The sequence below is a fragment of the Euprymna scolopes genome, chromosome 10 (assembly GCF_053919585.1).
Source record: "Euprymna scolopes isolate OS-2025 chromosome 10, ASM5391958v1, whole genome shotgun sequence".
In the NCBI taxonomy this organism is placed as follows: domain Eukaryota; kingdom Metazoa; phylum Mollusca; class Cephalopoda; order Sepiida; family Sepiolidae; genus Euprymna; species Euprymna scolopes.
This window is the reverse complement of record NC_136491.1, coordinates 68,819,939-68,837,084: the sequence shown is the minus strand read 5'-3', so window position 1 is coordinate 68,837,084 and position 17,146 is coordinate 68,819,939. Positions and strand designations below refer to the sequence as shown.

Here is a 17,146-nt window from a genome sequence, read left to right as displayed (position 1 = left end):
TGTTGTAAAATTTTACGCACGCATTATTTTACACACACATATTTTACACACACATATTTTACACACACACATACAGCAACCAGGTGACATCACAATTCAGACGATCAGTGGCAAAAGTCAGGGCATAAAATTTTTAAATGTGTAAAACTTTTTCACCATACTTGATGGACACATGTGATTAAATACTTTATTTTTCATCTTTCATATTTCCAAAAACTCTTTACTTTCCACAAATTTTCAAGAACTTTCGTCCCTCTCCTTCTCCTCCTCCTCCTTCTTCTCCTCTTTCTCCTCCTCCTCATCATCATGTTTTGGTATTTAGTGTCACAGGTGTCTTAGCCTGCGAGGTGGGTACTACTAAACAACGACTTATGCCTGCTCTCCACATGGTCCAATTCGAATCATGTTGCAAGTAATCAAGTCATTTCATGCACTCATGTTTGGAGTATCTAAGTGTGCTAATGATATGATGCATTCCAAATCTCATCGATACCAAACTTCTGATAGAGCATGATTGAAGGGATTCTCTTCTCTAGTCTGTTCTCACACATCCATCAAATCATCGCAGAAGCCATTGCAAGTCATAAGCGCTTGGGTCTCATGTCTGATTGCCATGCAAGATAGTGAAGTGAGCACTGATCAAAAAGACCTTGTCACATATTTCTAAGAAATCTCTATATTGTAAATATTAAAAAAAAAAAAAACTTTATATATATTTGACACACTTCCAAGAATTCTACATATTTTTTTTTATATTTCCAAAACTCTCCATCTATTTTGAAGACTTTTTCATTCCCCATATAAAGAATTCTCTATATCTCACATATTTCCAAGAACTAGTCACATTTCATTTATTTCCAAAAACTTTTTAAATTGGGATTCGTTCCAAGAACTCGACACATTCTGTATACAAGTATTTACCAAAACTATTTTTATTCTACATATTTCCAAAAGCTATGTACATTTTACAGATTTCCAAGAACTTTCTACATTTTACATATTCGAAAAATAAAACTTTTTACATTCCAGATATTTCTAAGAATTCTCTACATTCCACATAGTCCCAAAACCCTTTATATTTTTCATATTACTTAGAAATTTCTACATTTAATATATTTCCACTAACTCTATCCTAATAACTACCCTCAACATATTCACAAAAGAACTTTTCCCCAAAAGAACACTTTTTCTCCCACATTCAAATTTCCCTCTTAAATAGTTTTGCTTTAATTTCTTTTTGTGAAATAATCTACCTGATTTGTTGAAACGATGTTACTCTTCTATCCTTGCTTATATTCTAAAATATACTTACATTATAAATAATTGATGTAAGTAGCAACAATATAATAAAATTATACTAATTTTTTGGTTTTCAACCTTTTAATTTTTTAGAATATTCATATTAATTTTATATAATAGTTTTGGTAGTGTTTAAAAATGACATTTTTCAAAGATAAAATATTAAAAGCAAAGCAAAGGAATAATTTTTAAGAATATTTATTTAAAAATGATTTTCGGTTCTTTTACTCCCGAATTTATGTCAAATCAAGCAGACTAAGAAGGACGATTAATTCCAATGTATCAAATGTTAGCAATCACGAGAAATTTACTAGGTTATACAACTAGACTAAGATTGAATATAGTAGATTTGAATCTGGTTTGTTAATTTTGTTTTGTTAATAATTTGAATAAAGCTCCTCTCTTAATTCTATGACTAATCCTAATCTGGGTGGCAAGTAGACTCTTTCTCAGTATCCAACATAAGTCCAATACAAATAGACAAAAGTTTATTGAAGCTAGAAGTAATTGTAAGAAAAAAATAGTGACAGCTAAGAGAGAATACACTGAAACCACCAGAAAATGCACCGAAGTGCAGAAATTAGAAACTCGTGATTTCTGTAAAATCTACAACAGTGTAGTAAATAATGGGCAATCAACAATTCCCCCACTATCCAACAATCATGAGGTTGTTTGCACAGCAACCGAGAAGGCTAACATGTTTACCAATCGGTTTACTTCAAACTCTAGATTGGACCCAACAAACCACTCCCTCCCTGATTTTCCTTTGTGAACTGACGCCACGCTAGATGATCTGAAAATAACTCCTTCTCAGGTGCATGATATCATAAAAACCTACGCATTTCAAAAGCATGTGAACCCGATCTCATCCCGGCTGTACTATTTAAAAAATGCTCTGCTGAGGTTGCTCCAATCCTCTCCAAACTATACAAGAAATGCCTTAACGAATCTTGCTTTCCTGACTGCTGAAAAACTACTTCTGTGGTACAAGTTTATAAGAATTCTGGCAAAAGAACTGACATTAAATTATCATTCCATTAGTCTCCTCCCTCTTTTCACCCAAATATCTGAGCCCATAATTAATCAAACTCTAGTCCATCACCTTACAGCTGATAAATTTCTGACTGACCAACAATATGGATTTAGGCAAGCGCGTTCTACAGCAGATATCTTAACTGTAATCACCAAACATATATACACTGGACAAAGCAGGGGAGGGTAGGGCAGTAGTCCTAGATATATCTAAGGCTTTTGACAGGGTATGGTACGATGGTCTTCTCAAGAAAATCAGATCATATGGTATCACTGGACGAATACTTAACATAATTAAATCCTTCTTAAATAAGAGAAGAATCCAAGTTGTCTTCGATGGTCATACATCTAAACAATATGATATAAAAGCGGGTGTACCTCAGGAGTCTATCGTTAAACCTTTATTATTCCTAATATTCATAAATGACCTCCCTGATAAAATGGTTACTGAGATGGGTATATTTGCTGATAACACCACGCTCTATAACAGACTTGAGGGGAAAACGAATGAACACATATCTAAGATAATAACAGAAACACTAGAGGAAGACCTCCAATCTGTAGTGGAATGGGGACAAAAATGGATTGTCACATTCAATGCTGCCAAGACTAAACTTGTTTCCTTCAATAATTACAAGAAACCTTCTCAACCACCAATAGCTATGACTAAAGATACATTACCTGAAAGTACTTTTACAAACTCCCCGGCTTAACATTTACAGGGAACATGAGCTAGAATAAATACATCGAAAGCATTGCCAAGGTTGCTGCAAAGAAGCTGGGCTCTCTCTCTACCGTGCTAGAAACTACTTACGCCTGAAAGTATCCTGTACCTCTAGAATGTATGGAGTGTTGTTGTCACATTTGGGCTGGTGCACCTGCTACTAGTCTCTCGCTCCTAGACAAGGTTCGAAAGAGACTCGCCAATCTGATAGGTCCTGAACTGTCATCTAAGCTTCAACCTCTGTCCCATCGACGAAATGTTACTTCCGTCTGCCTGTTTTACAAGTATTTTAATGATGGATGCTCCAACGAACTACTAGCCCTTGTACCCCCTCAATGTAAATACCTCCAACAAAGTCCCACCCCTACACAGTAGAGATCTCTAGATGTAAGAAAGCCTCTACTCTAGTTTCTTCCCCAGAACTGCTAGACTTTGGAACTCCCTTCCGGGATTTTGCTTTTCCAACTGTACTGACATATATAAGTTCAAGTGAACAGACATCTTGCTGCTCAACTCCCTACATAGTATCCCTGCAACTCATATCCCTGATAATAGCTCCCTATATCAAAGTGGCACTGTACCTTGTTTTGGGTGAAAATGTAATAAAAAAAAAAGTATGTTCAAAGAGTTTATGGTTGATACCCGGACTTAGGGTTAATGGTAGAGTATATTTTGTTTTGTAAGAAACAAATAATAAAGTCAAACAGTGTCTATTAATAATTTGAAATAAATTAAAATTAAGCATCATAATAAAGCCATATCCAATATAAAATATTGCCAAAGAAATTGTCTTTTATACGACAGATAATTTGTATACGAGAGATAATCCACAGAAGCTAGAAAACAAATTAATATTTGCAAAATAAAAAAGAAAAAAAAAACCCTACAAAAATCAAACAACAAATTACTACATTGGATTAATTTCCCCTGTTACTACCTGCAAAAATTTTACAGCCATTTTGGGAGCTAATCAATTCAATATAACCAACATTAAATATAAAGAAATATTTACAAAGTTATGATTGTGCGATATATATGCAAATATATAAACAGTTTACCTTGCATTTATATACTGCAGGAAGTCTGTTTGTAATTGGGCTCTCTCTCTGGCTGTAAGTAGATACTCCATCTGAAATGAATTAATATAATCCTAGAATCAGTACGGTACAATGGACTCATAGGCCAAGTACAAGATAGTGGTAAGCCTTACTCTTTGGAAACAAACCAATGTCTTCATTTTCTTCAACCACTAAAAAAATAAGAATTATTTAATTTGAATGAATATTTCATCATTTACTAAATAAATTATATATTTTATAAGGAATAAAATTTTCAGAATTTAACCTCATAACAATTGTCAAAAAATTGGAACTTCAGGGAAATTTTGGACCAAATTAATACTTTATATATATATATATATATATATATATATATATATATATATATATATATATATATATATACTAGCAGAAGTACCCGTCGTTGACTGCGTTCAAAAACAGCCTACAGAAAATGGACTGTGATTGATGAAAGTATGATAGGTTATGAAAAGGAGGGGTTGCAAAGAGATATATTTGTTAAAGTTTGTGCCATCTTCTATCATTATATGTAATCAGTTTTTTAAAATAATCAACCATATAGGAGCCTATTCGTGACCAGACACACACACACACACACACACACACACACACACACACACACACACACACACACACACACACACACAGACGTGCAGCTTTATATTATAGATACTATAAATATACAAGAAATAAATGTTACCGTAGTTAATAAAAGTTACTTTTATGGTAGAAAAGTTCATTGGTTTGTATTTTTAAGTAGTTTGTAAATTTGCTGATTTCTTTATGTCCTTTGATGAGAAGAATAAGAAAAATAGCATTCTTTGAAACTCCGCAAAATAAGGACTTTGTAAATTGTTTTTTGGAGTATTCAGTCGGGCAATAAATTTTGATTGTAAAGTTCAACTTACAGTTTTAATTTTCTTTCTCTTATAATATGCTCTACTCTCTATTGCGTATTGAGCTTTTTTAATCTGGTTGGGATTAAATTTTTTATATATAAATACTGTTATTTATATTAGTTTGAAGTTTACCATTGCATATATCATGTAAACACTACATCCCTTTGTTTTCATTATATATATATATATATATATATATATATATATATATATATATATATATATATATATATACTAGCATTTCATCCCGGCGTTGCCCGAGTGTTTGGAGGTGTATGTTGAGCAAAGAAAATAAATAAATAAAGCGGTCAATTTTTTTTAACTTTGACCCCTATTATGACCCCTTAACATTTATTGTCTTGGGCTCAACTGAAGTTATTAAGTTAGATCCATGTCCAAGGAACCTATATCTAAAATTTCAAGTGTGTAGCCCCAAAATTGTCGGAGGAGTTTGGTAGAGTTCTCAAAGGTCAAATCGTTAAACTTTGACTCCTTAATAGCCAAATTTCTGGCCAAAAACCGATCACATAGTTTCTCCCAAATCTCAGTACCCTGTATATCAAATTTCGAGTCTGTAGACTAAAAATTGACAGAGTTATTGCGTAGGGAAATGTACACAGACACGCACATACAGACACACACACACAGACAGACACGTTCAATTTTATATATATATATATATATATATATATATATATATATATATATATATATATATATATATGGTATAATTACTTGAACACATCAGTTTTTGTTAGGTCAGTGAAGTTGAGCCTGATAGGTGACTGTTTAGCATTATCAGTTGCTTTCTTTGGATTTTGATATTTCGTAGAAACTTCCCCATTAGAGGAAGCCTACGTTGCATATTTCATGCACATTAATACTTAATAAATGAATAATCATACCTTTCGTCAATAACCACCTTCATTTCGCATGATATGAGAGAGCATGTTCAAAAAGAAAGCAAATGAATCAGAAGGAATTATCCATGCTGACAGAATGGCATTAATAATTTTTGAAAATGATTACATTTGAAAGTGGAGATAAATATTGAAACTAAAATAATACTTGTAGACATAATTAAAATATTTAATGCTAAGAAATTATGGTAAAGCTATAATTATGGTCTGAATTTAATTAAAACATTATTGAGTTTTTTGTAAGATTTAAGACATTATTGTACACATTTGAGACACATGTGAGACTTTATTGTACACATTTAAAACACATGTAAGGCATGATTGTACACATTAAAGACATGTAATAAATGATTGTACACATTTAAGACATATGTAATACATTATTGTACACATTTAAGACACAGGTAAGACATGATTGTGAAAATTTAAGACACAGGTAAGACATGATTGTACACATTTAAGACATATGTACCACATGATTGTACACATTTGAGACACAGGTAAGACATTATTATACACATTTAAAACACATGTAAGACATGATTGTGAACATTCAAGACACATGTAAGACATTATTGTACACATTTAAGACAAAGATAAGACATTATTGTACATATTTAAAACACATGTAAGACATGTTTGTACACATTTATGACACATGCAAGACATTATTGTACACATTTGAGACACAGGTAAGACATTATTCTACACATTTCAGACACATGTAAGACATGATTGTACACTTTTAAGACACATGTAAGACATTATTGTACACATGTAAGACACATATAAGACATTATTAGACACATGTAAGACATTATTGTACACATTTGAGACACAGGTAAGATATTATTGTACATATTTCAGACACATGTAAGACATGATAGTACACATTTAAGACACATGTAAGACATTATTGTACACATTTGAGACACAGGTAAGATATTATTGTACACATTTGAGACACATGTAAGACATGATTGTACACATTTAAGACACATGTAAGACATGATTGTACACATTTAAGACACACGTAAGACATTATTGTACACATTTGAGACACAGGTAAGATATTATTGTACACATTTCAGGCACATGTAAGACATGATTGTACACATTTAAGACACATGTAAGACATTATTGTAAACATTTGAGACACAGGTAAGATATTATTGTACACATTTGAGACACAGGTAAGACATGATTGTACACATTTAAGACACATGTAAGTCATGATTGTACACATTTAAGACACATGTAAGACATTATTGTACACATTTGAGACACAGGTAAGACCTTATTAGACATATGTAAGACATGATTGTACGCATTTAAGACACATGTAAGACATTATTGTACACATTTAAGACACATGTAAGACATTATTGTACACATTTGAGACACAGGTAAGACATTATTAGACATATGTAAGACATGATTGTACACATTTCAAGCACATGTAAGACATGATTGTACACATTTTAGACACATGTAAGACATTATTGTACACATTTGAGACACAGGTAAGACATTATTAGATATATGTAAGACATGATTGTACACATTTCAGACACATGTAAGACATGATCGTACACATTTAAGACACATGTAAGACATTATTATACACATTTAAGACACATGTAAGACATGATTGTACACATTTGAGACACAGGAAAGACATTATTAGACATATGTAAGACATGATTGTACACATTTAAGACACATGTAAGACATGATTGTACACATTTAAGACACATGTAAGACATGTTTGTTCACATTTGAGACACAGGAAAGACATTATTAGACATGTAAGACATGATTGTACACATTTCAGACACATGTAAGACATGATTGTACACATTTAAGACACATGTAAGACATTATTGTACACATTTGAGACACATGTAAGACATTATTGTACACATTTGAGAGACAGGTAAGACATGATTAGACATATGTAAGGCATGATTGTACACATTTAAGACACATGTAAGACATGATTGTACACATTTAAGACACATGTAAGACATTATTGTACACATTTGAGAAACAGGTAAGACATTATTAGACATATGTAAGACATGATTGTACACATTTCAGATACATGTAAGACATGATTGTACACATTTAAGACACACGTAAGACATTATTGTACATATTTGAGACACAGGTAAGACATTATTAGACGTATGTAAGACATGATTGTACACATTTCAGACATATGTAAGACATTATTGTACACATTTAAGACACACGTAAGACATTATTGTACATATTTGAGACACAGGTAAGACATTATTAGACATATGTAAGACATGATTGTACACATTTCAGACACATGTAAGACATTATTGTACACATTTAAGACACATGTAAGACATTATTGTACACATTTGAGACACAGGAAAGACATTATTAGACATATGTAAGACATGATTGTACACATTTCAGGCACATGTAAGACATGATTGTACACATTTAAGACACATGTAAGACATTATTGTACACATTTGAGACACAGGTAAGACATTACTAGGCATATGTAAGGCATGATTGCACACATTTCAGGCACATGTAAGACATGATTGTACACATTTAAGACGCATGTAAGACATTATTGTACACATTTGAGAAACAGGTAAGACATTATTAGACATATGTAAGACATGATTGTACACATTTCAGACATATGTAAGACATGATTGTACACATTTAAGACACATGTAAGACATTATTGTAAACATTTGAGACACATGTAAGTCATGATTGTACACATTTAAAACACATGTAAGACATTATTGTACACATTTGAGACACAGGTAAGACATTATTAGACATATGTAAGACATGATTGTACGCATTTAAGACACATGTAAGACATGATTGTACACATTTAAGACACATGTAAGACATTATTGTACACATTTGAGACACAGTAAGACATTATTAGACATATGTAAGACATGATTGTACACATTTCAGGCACATGTAAGACATGATTGTACACATTTTAGACACATGTAAGACATTATTGTACACATTTGAGACACAGGTAAGACATTATTAGACATATGTAAGACATGATTTTACACATTTCAGACACATGTAAGACATGATCGTACACATTTAAGACACATGTAAGACATTATTATACACATTTAAGACACATGTAAGACATTATTGTACACATTTGAGACACAGGAAAGACATTATTAGACATATGTAAGACATGATTGTACACATTGAAGACATATGTAAGACATGATTGTACACATTTAAGACACATGTAAGACATTTTTGTACACATTTGAGACACAGGAAAGACATTATTAGACATGTAAGACATGATTGTACACATTTAAGACACATGTAAGACATGATTGTACACATTTAAGACACAGGTAAGATATTATTATACATATTTGAGACACATGTAAGACATTATTGTACACATTTGAGACACAGGTAAGACATTATTAGGCATATGTAAGGCATGATTGTACACATTTCAGACACATGTAAGACATGATTGTACACATTTAAGACACATGTAAGACATTATTGTACACATTTGAGAAACAGGTAAGACATTATTAGACATATGTAAGACATGATTGTACACATTTCAGACACATGTAAGACATTATTGTACACATTTAAGACACATGTAAGACATTATTGTACACATTTGAGACACAGGTAAGACATTACTAGGCATATGTAAGGCATGATTGTACACATTTAAGACACATGTAAGACATGATTGTACACATTTAAGACGCATGTAAGACATTATTGTACACATTTGAGAAACAGGTAAGACATTATTAGACATATGTAAGACATGATTGTACACATTTCAGACACATGTAAGACATGATTGTACACATTTAAGACACATGTAAGACATTATTGTGCACATTTGAGACACAGGTAAGACATTATTAGACGTATGTAAGACATGATTGTACACATTTAAGACACATGTAAGACATTATTGTACATATTTGAGACACAGGTAAGACATGATTGTACACATTTAAGACACTCGTAAGACATTATTGTAAGACACATGTAAGATATTATTTTACACATCTTCATGGATACAATGACAATTGTAAGAATTATGTTACCTTGGCTTTAAATGACCATCCTTCTGCATCTGTTACGTGATTGAATTCTCTGCAGATCCAAGAGAAAGATTCCATGCTGAACGTTGAAGAAATGTTTGATATGGTATCAAAGGATATATTATTCCCAACTGCAAAACAAAAAAACAAAACAGAGAACCATGAAAACTATCAAAAAAAGGCTTTTCGGTATATTTATATTTATACAAAAACCAAGGAGGAAGATCAAAATGAATAGTCCCCTAAAAAATAAATGAGCCAAGAAAGAGGGGAATATTTTATTTAGCCTGACCCATACATATCCTAATAAAAATGACCACATGCTTAAGTCATGAGCATACTAATAGGAAGTTCCATAAACTGATGACTATGGTGAAAGCTGTTGATACATTAATGGAAGAAGTGAATAATAGTTCTTAGAAACAATCTTTGGAAGATTTGCACACATCATGTCAGAAAAGATGTAGCAGTGTATTCTTCATGGATATTGAGACCATTGACAGAGAATCAGAATTGAGAGCCTTATCTGAAAAACTTAATCAGTAATCAGTTAAGATCATAAAAATGTACATTCATATAATAGCAGATTATTTACCCATATTTTCTGATGCAGGTCACCCACATTATTTAAAGTTTGTTAATTTGTATCTCTAGTAGATGAGCACTTTCAGAAGCTTATTAATGTATATCATGTGGCATCATTTACTAACATACCTTTGACCATGGATGCTGATGAACACACACTTACACATATGCGCTCCACACACACACACTCACACACTCACACACACACACACACTTCACAAGGTGTAAAACATTTCCATCAATTTATACACATACACATCCTTCTCAGACTTTATTGTACGCATTCCCATGGATACAATGACCAAGTGAACACTATTAGGTTTGAGAGAATAAATGTTTTTTGCATACATTATTATTTCTGAGTTGTTTCTCTGTTTCATTGGTGAATGGTTGTATTTGAACATAGGAACCTATGTTGTCCAAGCGTTTGCTAACTTCCTTAGACTCATTTATCTATACATTTTGTTTAATTTGTGTGTATATATGTGTCAAAATAAAAAGTTGTAAATAGTTAGAGAGCATTGCATTTTATATTTGTAAATAAGTTATGTTGTATATATTGGTTATCGATTTAAATTTGTTTTCAGATTTAAGATTTCCAGTAACTAATGATGACCAGCCTTTCTTTCCACAACTTCTGTTACAGTTTGTACCTTCTATGCATGCAAATAAATATTCAGACATTTACCTTCATTCATAGAAATTGCATATCGTTCTACTTCAATTGTAGGAACTGGACCACAGAACTGAAGCAGTTTTATCACTTGATCATGACTGAAACTTCTGTAATAAGAAAAATAAGCAACTTCAAGTAATTTGCCATTTCAAAATATTTCCAAATAATTTATAGCAGTGGATCTTGGTATAAAAAACTTGTCCTATAATTAGTATAAGTGAAAGAAATAAGAACAAAAATATTTGTACCTTCATAAGTGTAAGTTTATAATTTACAGTGTAACTTTTCCTTTTTATCCTTTTTTTATATGTGCATTCTATTAGTTTTTATTATGTGGCCAGTGCTACATGATGCCATTATCCTTACTAGAGTACCGAACATGAAGATTGAAAATCAGAAAGGGTGTTGTATTACTAGTAGCCAGTTCAAAAAAGAAAGTTGTTTTCTTTCATCTGTAAAAGATTGTAAGTAGCCCGCGAGCAGACTACTACAATAAACAAATCATCCCTACTACTACAATTATACATCGATATTTGAAGTATATTGTCTTTCTTGAAAGCCAAGGTTAAAATGTTCTCTTAACCCTTTTTATGAGATTGGTACATATTCTTGAATAATAAATTTGAACTATATATGGATATGAATCACATATTGAACATCATGATGTTATATCTGGTCATAAAATAATATAAATTAACATATTTTAAAATTGCAAATGAAAATATTTAATTGAGTTTAGTTTTAAGCATTTGTTCAATTTGTTGTTAGAGAAACCTAATATAAAGTGTATCTATATCAGTTTGGTTGTTTCTAAAGACAATAGCAACTGGTTATAATTAAACATGAGAAGATTTGATTAAACATAGTCTAATAATCAATAGATTGTGAATAGAATAGATTACTAATGTGATTAAAGCTTATCAGTACAATCTCAAAAGAAACCCTTGATTGCATGTGTGTGTGTTTTCCCAAAATGGAAGGACATGCTGAACAAAATGATGATGGAATTATCAGGATGCCTTGACACTTATACTTAAAACCCATTTGCATGCAGGTTTGTTTCAGCTTCTTCCTCACTCGGTAACTTCTTACAGAAAATCGTCCAGTTTTATTTTTACTTGAAAATCTATCAGTATTTATTTCTCAACGTCAAACATCTGCTTGTGTTTTCCTTCAACCCATAAAAACGATAAGATTATTTAAAGATGTATACTTTTTCTCAAGATCAAAGTTTAGTATCTGTGAGTTCTACAAAGAAGGAGATTCTTTTACTAGGTTCCAAATATTTTTAACCATGGGAATTTAACTATGCAGTGTGCATTGATTTCATCCCCTACTCTTTATTGTTTGATGGCACTCTTTACTTCCACTTAGATGACAAAGATTTTGATTGTATGGGAGGGGTATTTTTGTTTGGTTTTATGTCTTAGAATATGATTGTGTCAATGGCTGTATTTTAAGACTTGCATTTTTTCCAAATGACGAACATGTTTTTCTGCTACATTTAGTAAGTGGATGTGGCGTCATTTACTAACATACATTTGATTTGATTTTTTTGGGTATATATGCTGTTAATATACATTGGCTATTTTATATACTTTATATTTGTAAATAACATTGAAATAATTCTCTCTTTCACTTCTACTTTTGAAATAAGGTTGTTTCTTGGTGCATATGCATAGCTTTGGTAACCAGTATCTAATTATTGTGCACTTATTGTGACAAATTAAATTATCATAGGATGACCTTCGCAACATTTCAAAATCGACCTTGTGTCACATTGTGTACATTTTATGCATGCAAATAATTATTAAGTTATAAATCATGCAGATAAAATTATTTTTCAGGTTATAAAATACTTAGTTTTGAATCAAAGTATTAGCAAGCACATTAATGAACTGATACTTATTTTTATTTTAATTTTACATTCTCTTCATTAAAGCTGGTGAAAACTTTGATGCTGAGCAGAATTTACATTGCTAGAAAATGTTTTATATATAAATAAACAAGAAATGATACATTGTTTAAGAAATAGATAATCGTTCACCTTGTATCGATTTCATTTACAGAAACAATGAAATCTCCTGGTTGAAATCCGGCTGAATCTGTAGGTCCCCCAGGATCAAGCCATTCCACATGCGCAGGAGAACTGCCTTTTATTACAAAACCATAGGGATTGTCTCCCCGAAGTATTCGAAGGCTCCTACAAATATTCAAAAACTTTTCTAAAAAATAATGAAATCATGCATTCTTAGATGATATAAATATATATATTTTGATATTTTTATTTTTGTGTGTTATTGAATAAGTAATAAAATAATAATTTAAAATATGAGGTGCCCTCAATAAGTTTCCAGACTTTTTTTCATATGGGCACTTTTATTGATGTATGCACATAAAACTCTAGTTCCCTTCGAAGTAATCTCCTCCGGCTACAATGCACTTGTTTTACCGTTCCAACAATTTTTGGAAGGCTCCATGAAAGTCCTCATCACAGCCTCTTTCATCTCTTCAATTGTCTCATAACGACAGCCTCTAAGGTTTTCCTCGAGCTTAGGAAATAACCAAAAGTCACAAGGAACAAGGTCTGGACTATAGCGAGGGTGAGGAACTGTCTTGATACCCATCTTGGTCAAATAGTCTGTGACAAGGATGGAGTTGTGGACTGGTGCATTGTCCTGGTGAAAATGCCACTGACCCAATTTAAAAAGTGGTGACCTCTTCCAACAGAATCTCTTCAACTCCCTTAAAACCTCAACATATTATTCCCTGTTGACTTTCTGTCCAGTAGGAATCCAGTGCATGTAGATCATGCCCGTGCTGTCAAAAAAAAAAAAAAGGAATCATCATAAGTTTCTGGGTGGATTTGCTCTGTCTTGCCTTCTTGGGTCTGGGATATATGCATGCAAATAATTATTAAGATATAAATTATGCAGATAAAATAAGCATGCTTTCACTGGGAACTCTGTCTCTTGGTCTCTGGTTCATAGCAGTAGATCCAGCTTTCATCACAAGTCACCAGAACATCAAGAACTACGGAATCTGAATTGATCAGCTCAATCATCTCCCTGTTGTCATGACAACTTCTTTCTTTCTGATCTTCTCTGAGCACCCTTGGGACAAACTTTCCGCAAATCTTCAGCATCTCCAGTTCCTTGCAAATAATTGTGCAGACAGTTCTGACACTGACATCAAACTGTGCACTTATTGCCTCTCTAGACACACGATGGTCCTTATCCATGAAATTCTTTATTTGGCCAATCAACTCTGGTTTTCTAACTTCCTTCCTCACACTTCTCATCATCCCTCAAAGACTCCCTGCCTTCCTTGAATCTCTTATGCTACTCAAACACTGATGATCGATTCATACAAGATAGTAAAAAATCAGTCTGAAGTATTCCATACGTTTCTGTAGCATTTTTTCCAAGTTTAAAACAGAATTTTATTGCATATCATTCATCTAAAGTATTCTCATATCCAGATTGTATTTTTTAAATTCACTAACTGTGACAATCAGGCTTTAGTAGGATGTATTACAATTCCTACTGTAGCTGTTCATTTGAATCTGAAATCCTAAAAATTGGTCAGTCATCTCATAAGATGTATAGCAATAGCATATTGAATTTTCAAGAGTTTACGGCAGTTTTAAATGCCTTTACAAAAAAGTCTGGAAACTTAATGAAGGCACCTCGTACATAATATTCCAACAAAGTTATTATGGTATACTAATATAATATTGGTAAATTAATAATAAAAGTAATGAAATCAAGTTTTGTCCCTTTTTCTTGATCTCTATTGCACTTTCTTTTATGGATAATAAGGCCAATTCTGGTCAGACATTTCTGCAGATGTTTGTAGAAATTGTATGAGGTAAAAGTAATTGTTGTTATTATCTATATTTTTCTTGTCTGGCATTTCTCTTCATTATTTATCTCTGCCAACTCCTCAAACCAAGATACTGTCTTGGATACCATGCATAGTTATCAAGTTCGGTCAACCAAACAAATACCCCCTCTTCTCTCTCACATGTATTCACACCAAAGTTGGTTATATATTCTCTTTGCATGTTACGAGCTTGCAGAACATTCAATGAAATTTCCTGGTATTCTGAATATATCTTTTTGAATTTAGTAGTTGAAAAAGTTTATTATTGTAAATATTTATACGGACATTTAAATTTAAATTTGATAATGGCGAATAAATGTCTTTTAATGCATTGGTTAATAAGCATTTAATTTATTAAATTTTTTTTTAATGGATAATTCCTAGTGAGTCAAGTATCTTCATTTAGTAATAAATATTAAGCACAGAATATTATGTTCTGAAAAATAATCTCGTTGATAACAACATATATTTGCATGTGTTTTATTATGTATTTCACACAATGTCCTTGTTAAAAGATTAAAGTTTCTTGCGATAATAAAGTAAGAAAATGCTATTAGAATATACATTAAGATAAAATTCAAGAAAGAAGATCAGTCATCAACTCACAGTTTTTGAGCTGGCTCATTTGGCATATAAGCCAAATGATTGCAATCTTTGTAGAGTTTCTTTTTCTTCAATAATGGCTTAAAGATATCTTTTTGGTGTCTGGGAATGAACGGTCTGAAAGATGATGAATTGAAATTTACACAACGATCCAAGAAGTGAGCAATTTTTTCTACATTTCTTTCCATAAAACATTTTTTCTTCTTTTTTACTTTTGTTCACCTCAAACAAGGCATTGAAACATAGGGGACAGATTTATAAAGAAATAACCTGATTGGGGAGTTGAGCTGCAGGGGAAACAGAAAGCAAGATGAATTCCAAAGACAAAAATGGAAAGAAGCTATAAGAGTAAGAAATCTTCCAGCATCTAGGGACCGCTACAGTAAAGAGGGTTGGATTTTGTTAATAGTCAGGTCGGGTCGAGTCGTGAGTATTTATATTGAGATGGTACAGATAACACATTCTGTGGAAGTACTTGTAAAACAAGTATAGAGATGCAATACTGTAGCGATGTGACAGGTGTTGGTTGAACATAACATCTAAGTATGAAAGTTAAAAAGTATTAGCAGCAGACAAATAACATACAGTTGAACCGTGGGATTTGAAGATTAGCATGAACGACTTATTAAATCCTTACACTGATTTATCTGGGGAAATCTGAAGATCTGGATAGAAGATAACTTACATATTTTATGCTAAACTACAAATTCCTGAGAATGAGAGTTAATGATTGCCAGTTGAAAGATAAAGAATCTTCTGAATGAAATAAACTATTACTTCTGACTTTTTGATAATTAGTGAAAATAAAAGAATTTTGTAACAAAAAAAATAGTAAAAGACGAACAGAAGATTCTAAATTAAATAAAACCTATTCCCCCCCTTTTTTTTTGTTTTTATGCGAAATTATAGAGATGCAAGGTGATGCGATTCTGGTGTACAACATTTTCAATGAGAATTTAAATCTACCTTTTGATATTTTTTTTTCACCTCAGCACCAACTTGTGGTCTTGATGGACCCAGTAAAAAATGTACTTTTATCTCAATAGAAGATAGGCACCATTCTTTGTTTTCTGTGTTTCTGCTTCATGAAACAGCCTACCAAAGGAGGTTGTAATGATCTTAATTTCAAGTCGCCTTCGACAAGCATTTAGATGTACATACCATTAACATTGGTATGAAATTCGTTATGAATAAATGTGCAAAGTGCTCCATCAGAACTGTAAAGAAGATCCACACAGAAAACATACAGCCTGATGAGGATACCAAGATCAGAGACCTAGAAGAACAGGAAAATACAAATATCTTGGCATAAAG

General features: G+C 32.1%; 1 protein-coding gene across 2 annotated transcripts in view; it reads right to left on the bottom strand.

The window, feature by feature from the left end:
• Positions 1-17,146, bottom strand: part of LOC145286065 (delphilin-like) — a 207,777-nt gene that overhangs the window by 117,123 nt on the left and 73,508 nt on the right. For both annotated transcript variants that reach the window (XR_013869095.1, XM_080134738.1), the window contains exons 5-9: positions 15,836-15,949; positions 13,392-13,547; positions 11,357-11,451; positions 10,087-10,214; positions 4,114-4,184 (exon numbers count right to left, since the gene is read on the bottom strand). Coding sequence is in view for 1 of the 2 variants with exons in the window: in XM_080134738.1 (XP_079990864.1) it covers positions 4,114-4,184; positions 10,087-10,214; positions 11,357-11,451; positions 13,392-13,547; positions 15,836-15,949 (564 nt within the window). In the remaining variant the exon portion in view is untranslated. The remainder of the gene's footprint in view (positions 1-4,113; positions 4,185-10,086; positions 10,215-11,356; positions 11,452-13,391; positions 13,548-15,835; positions 15,950-17,146) is intronic.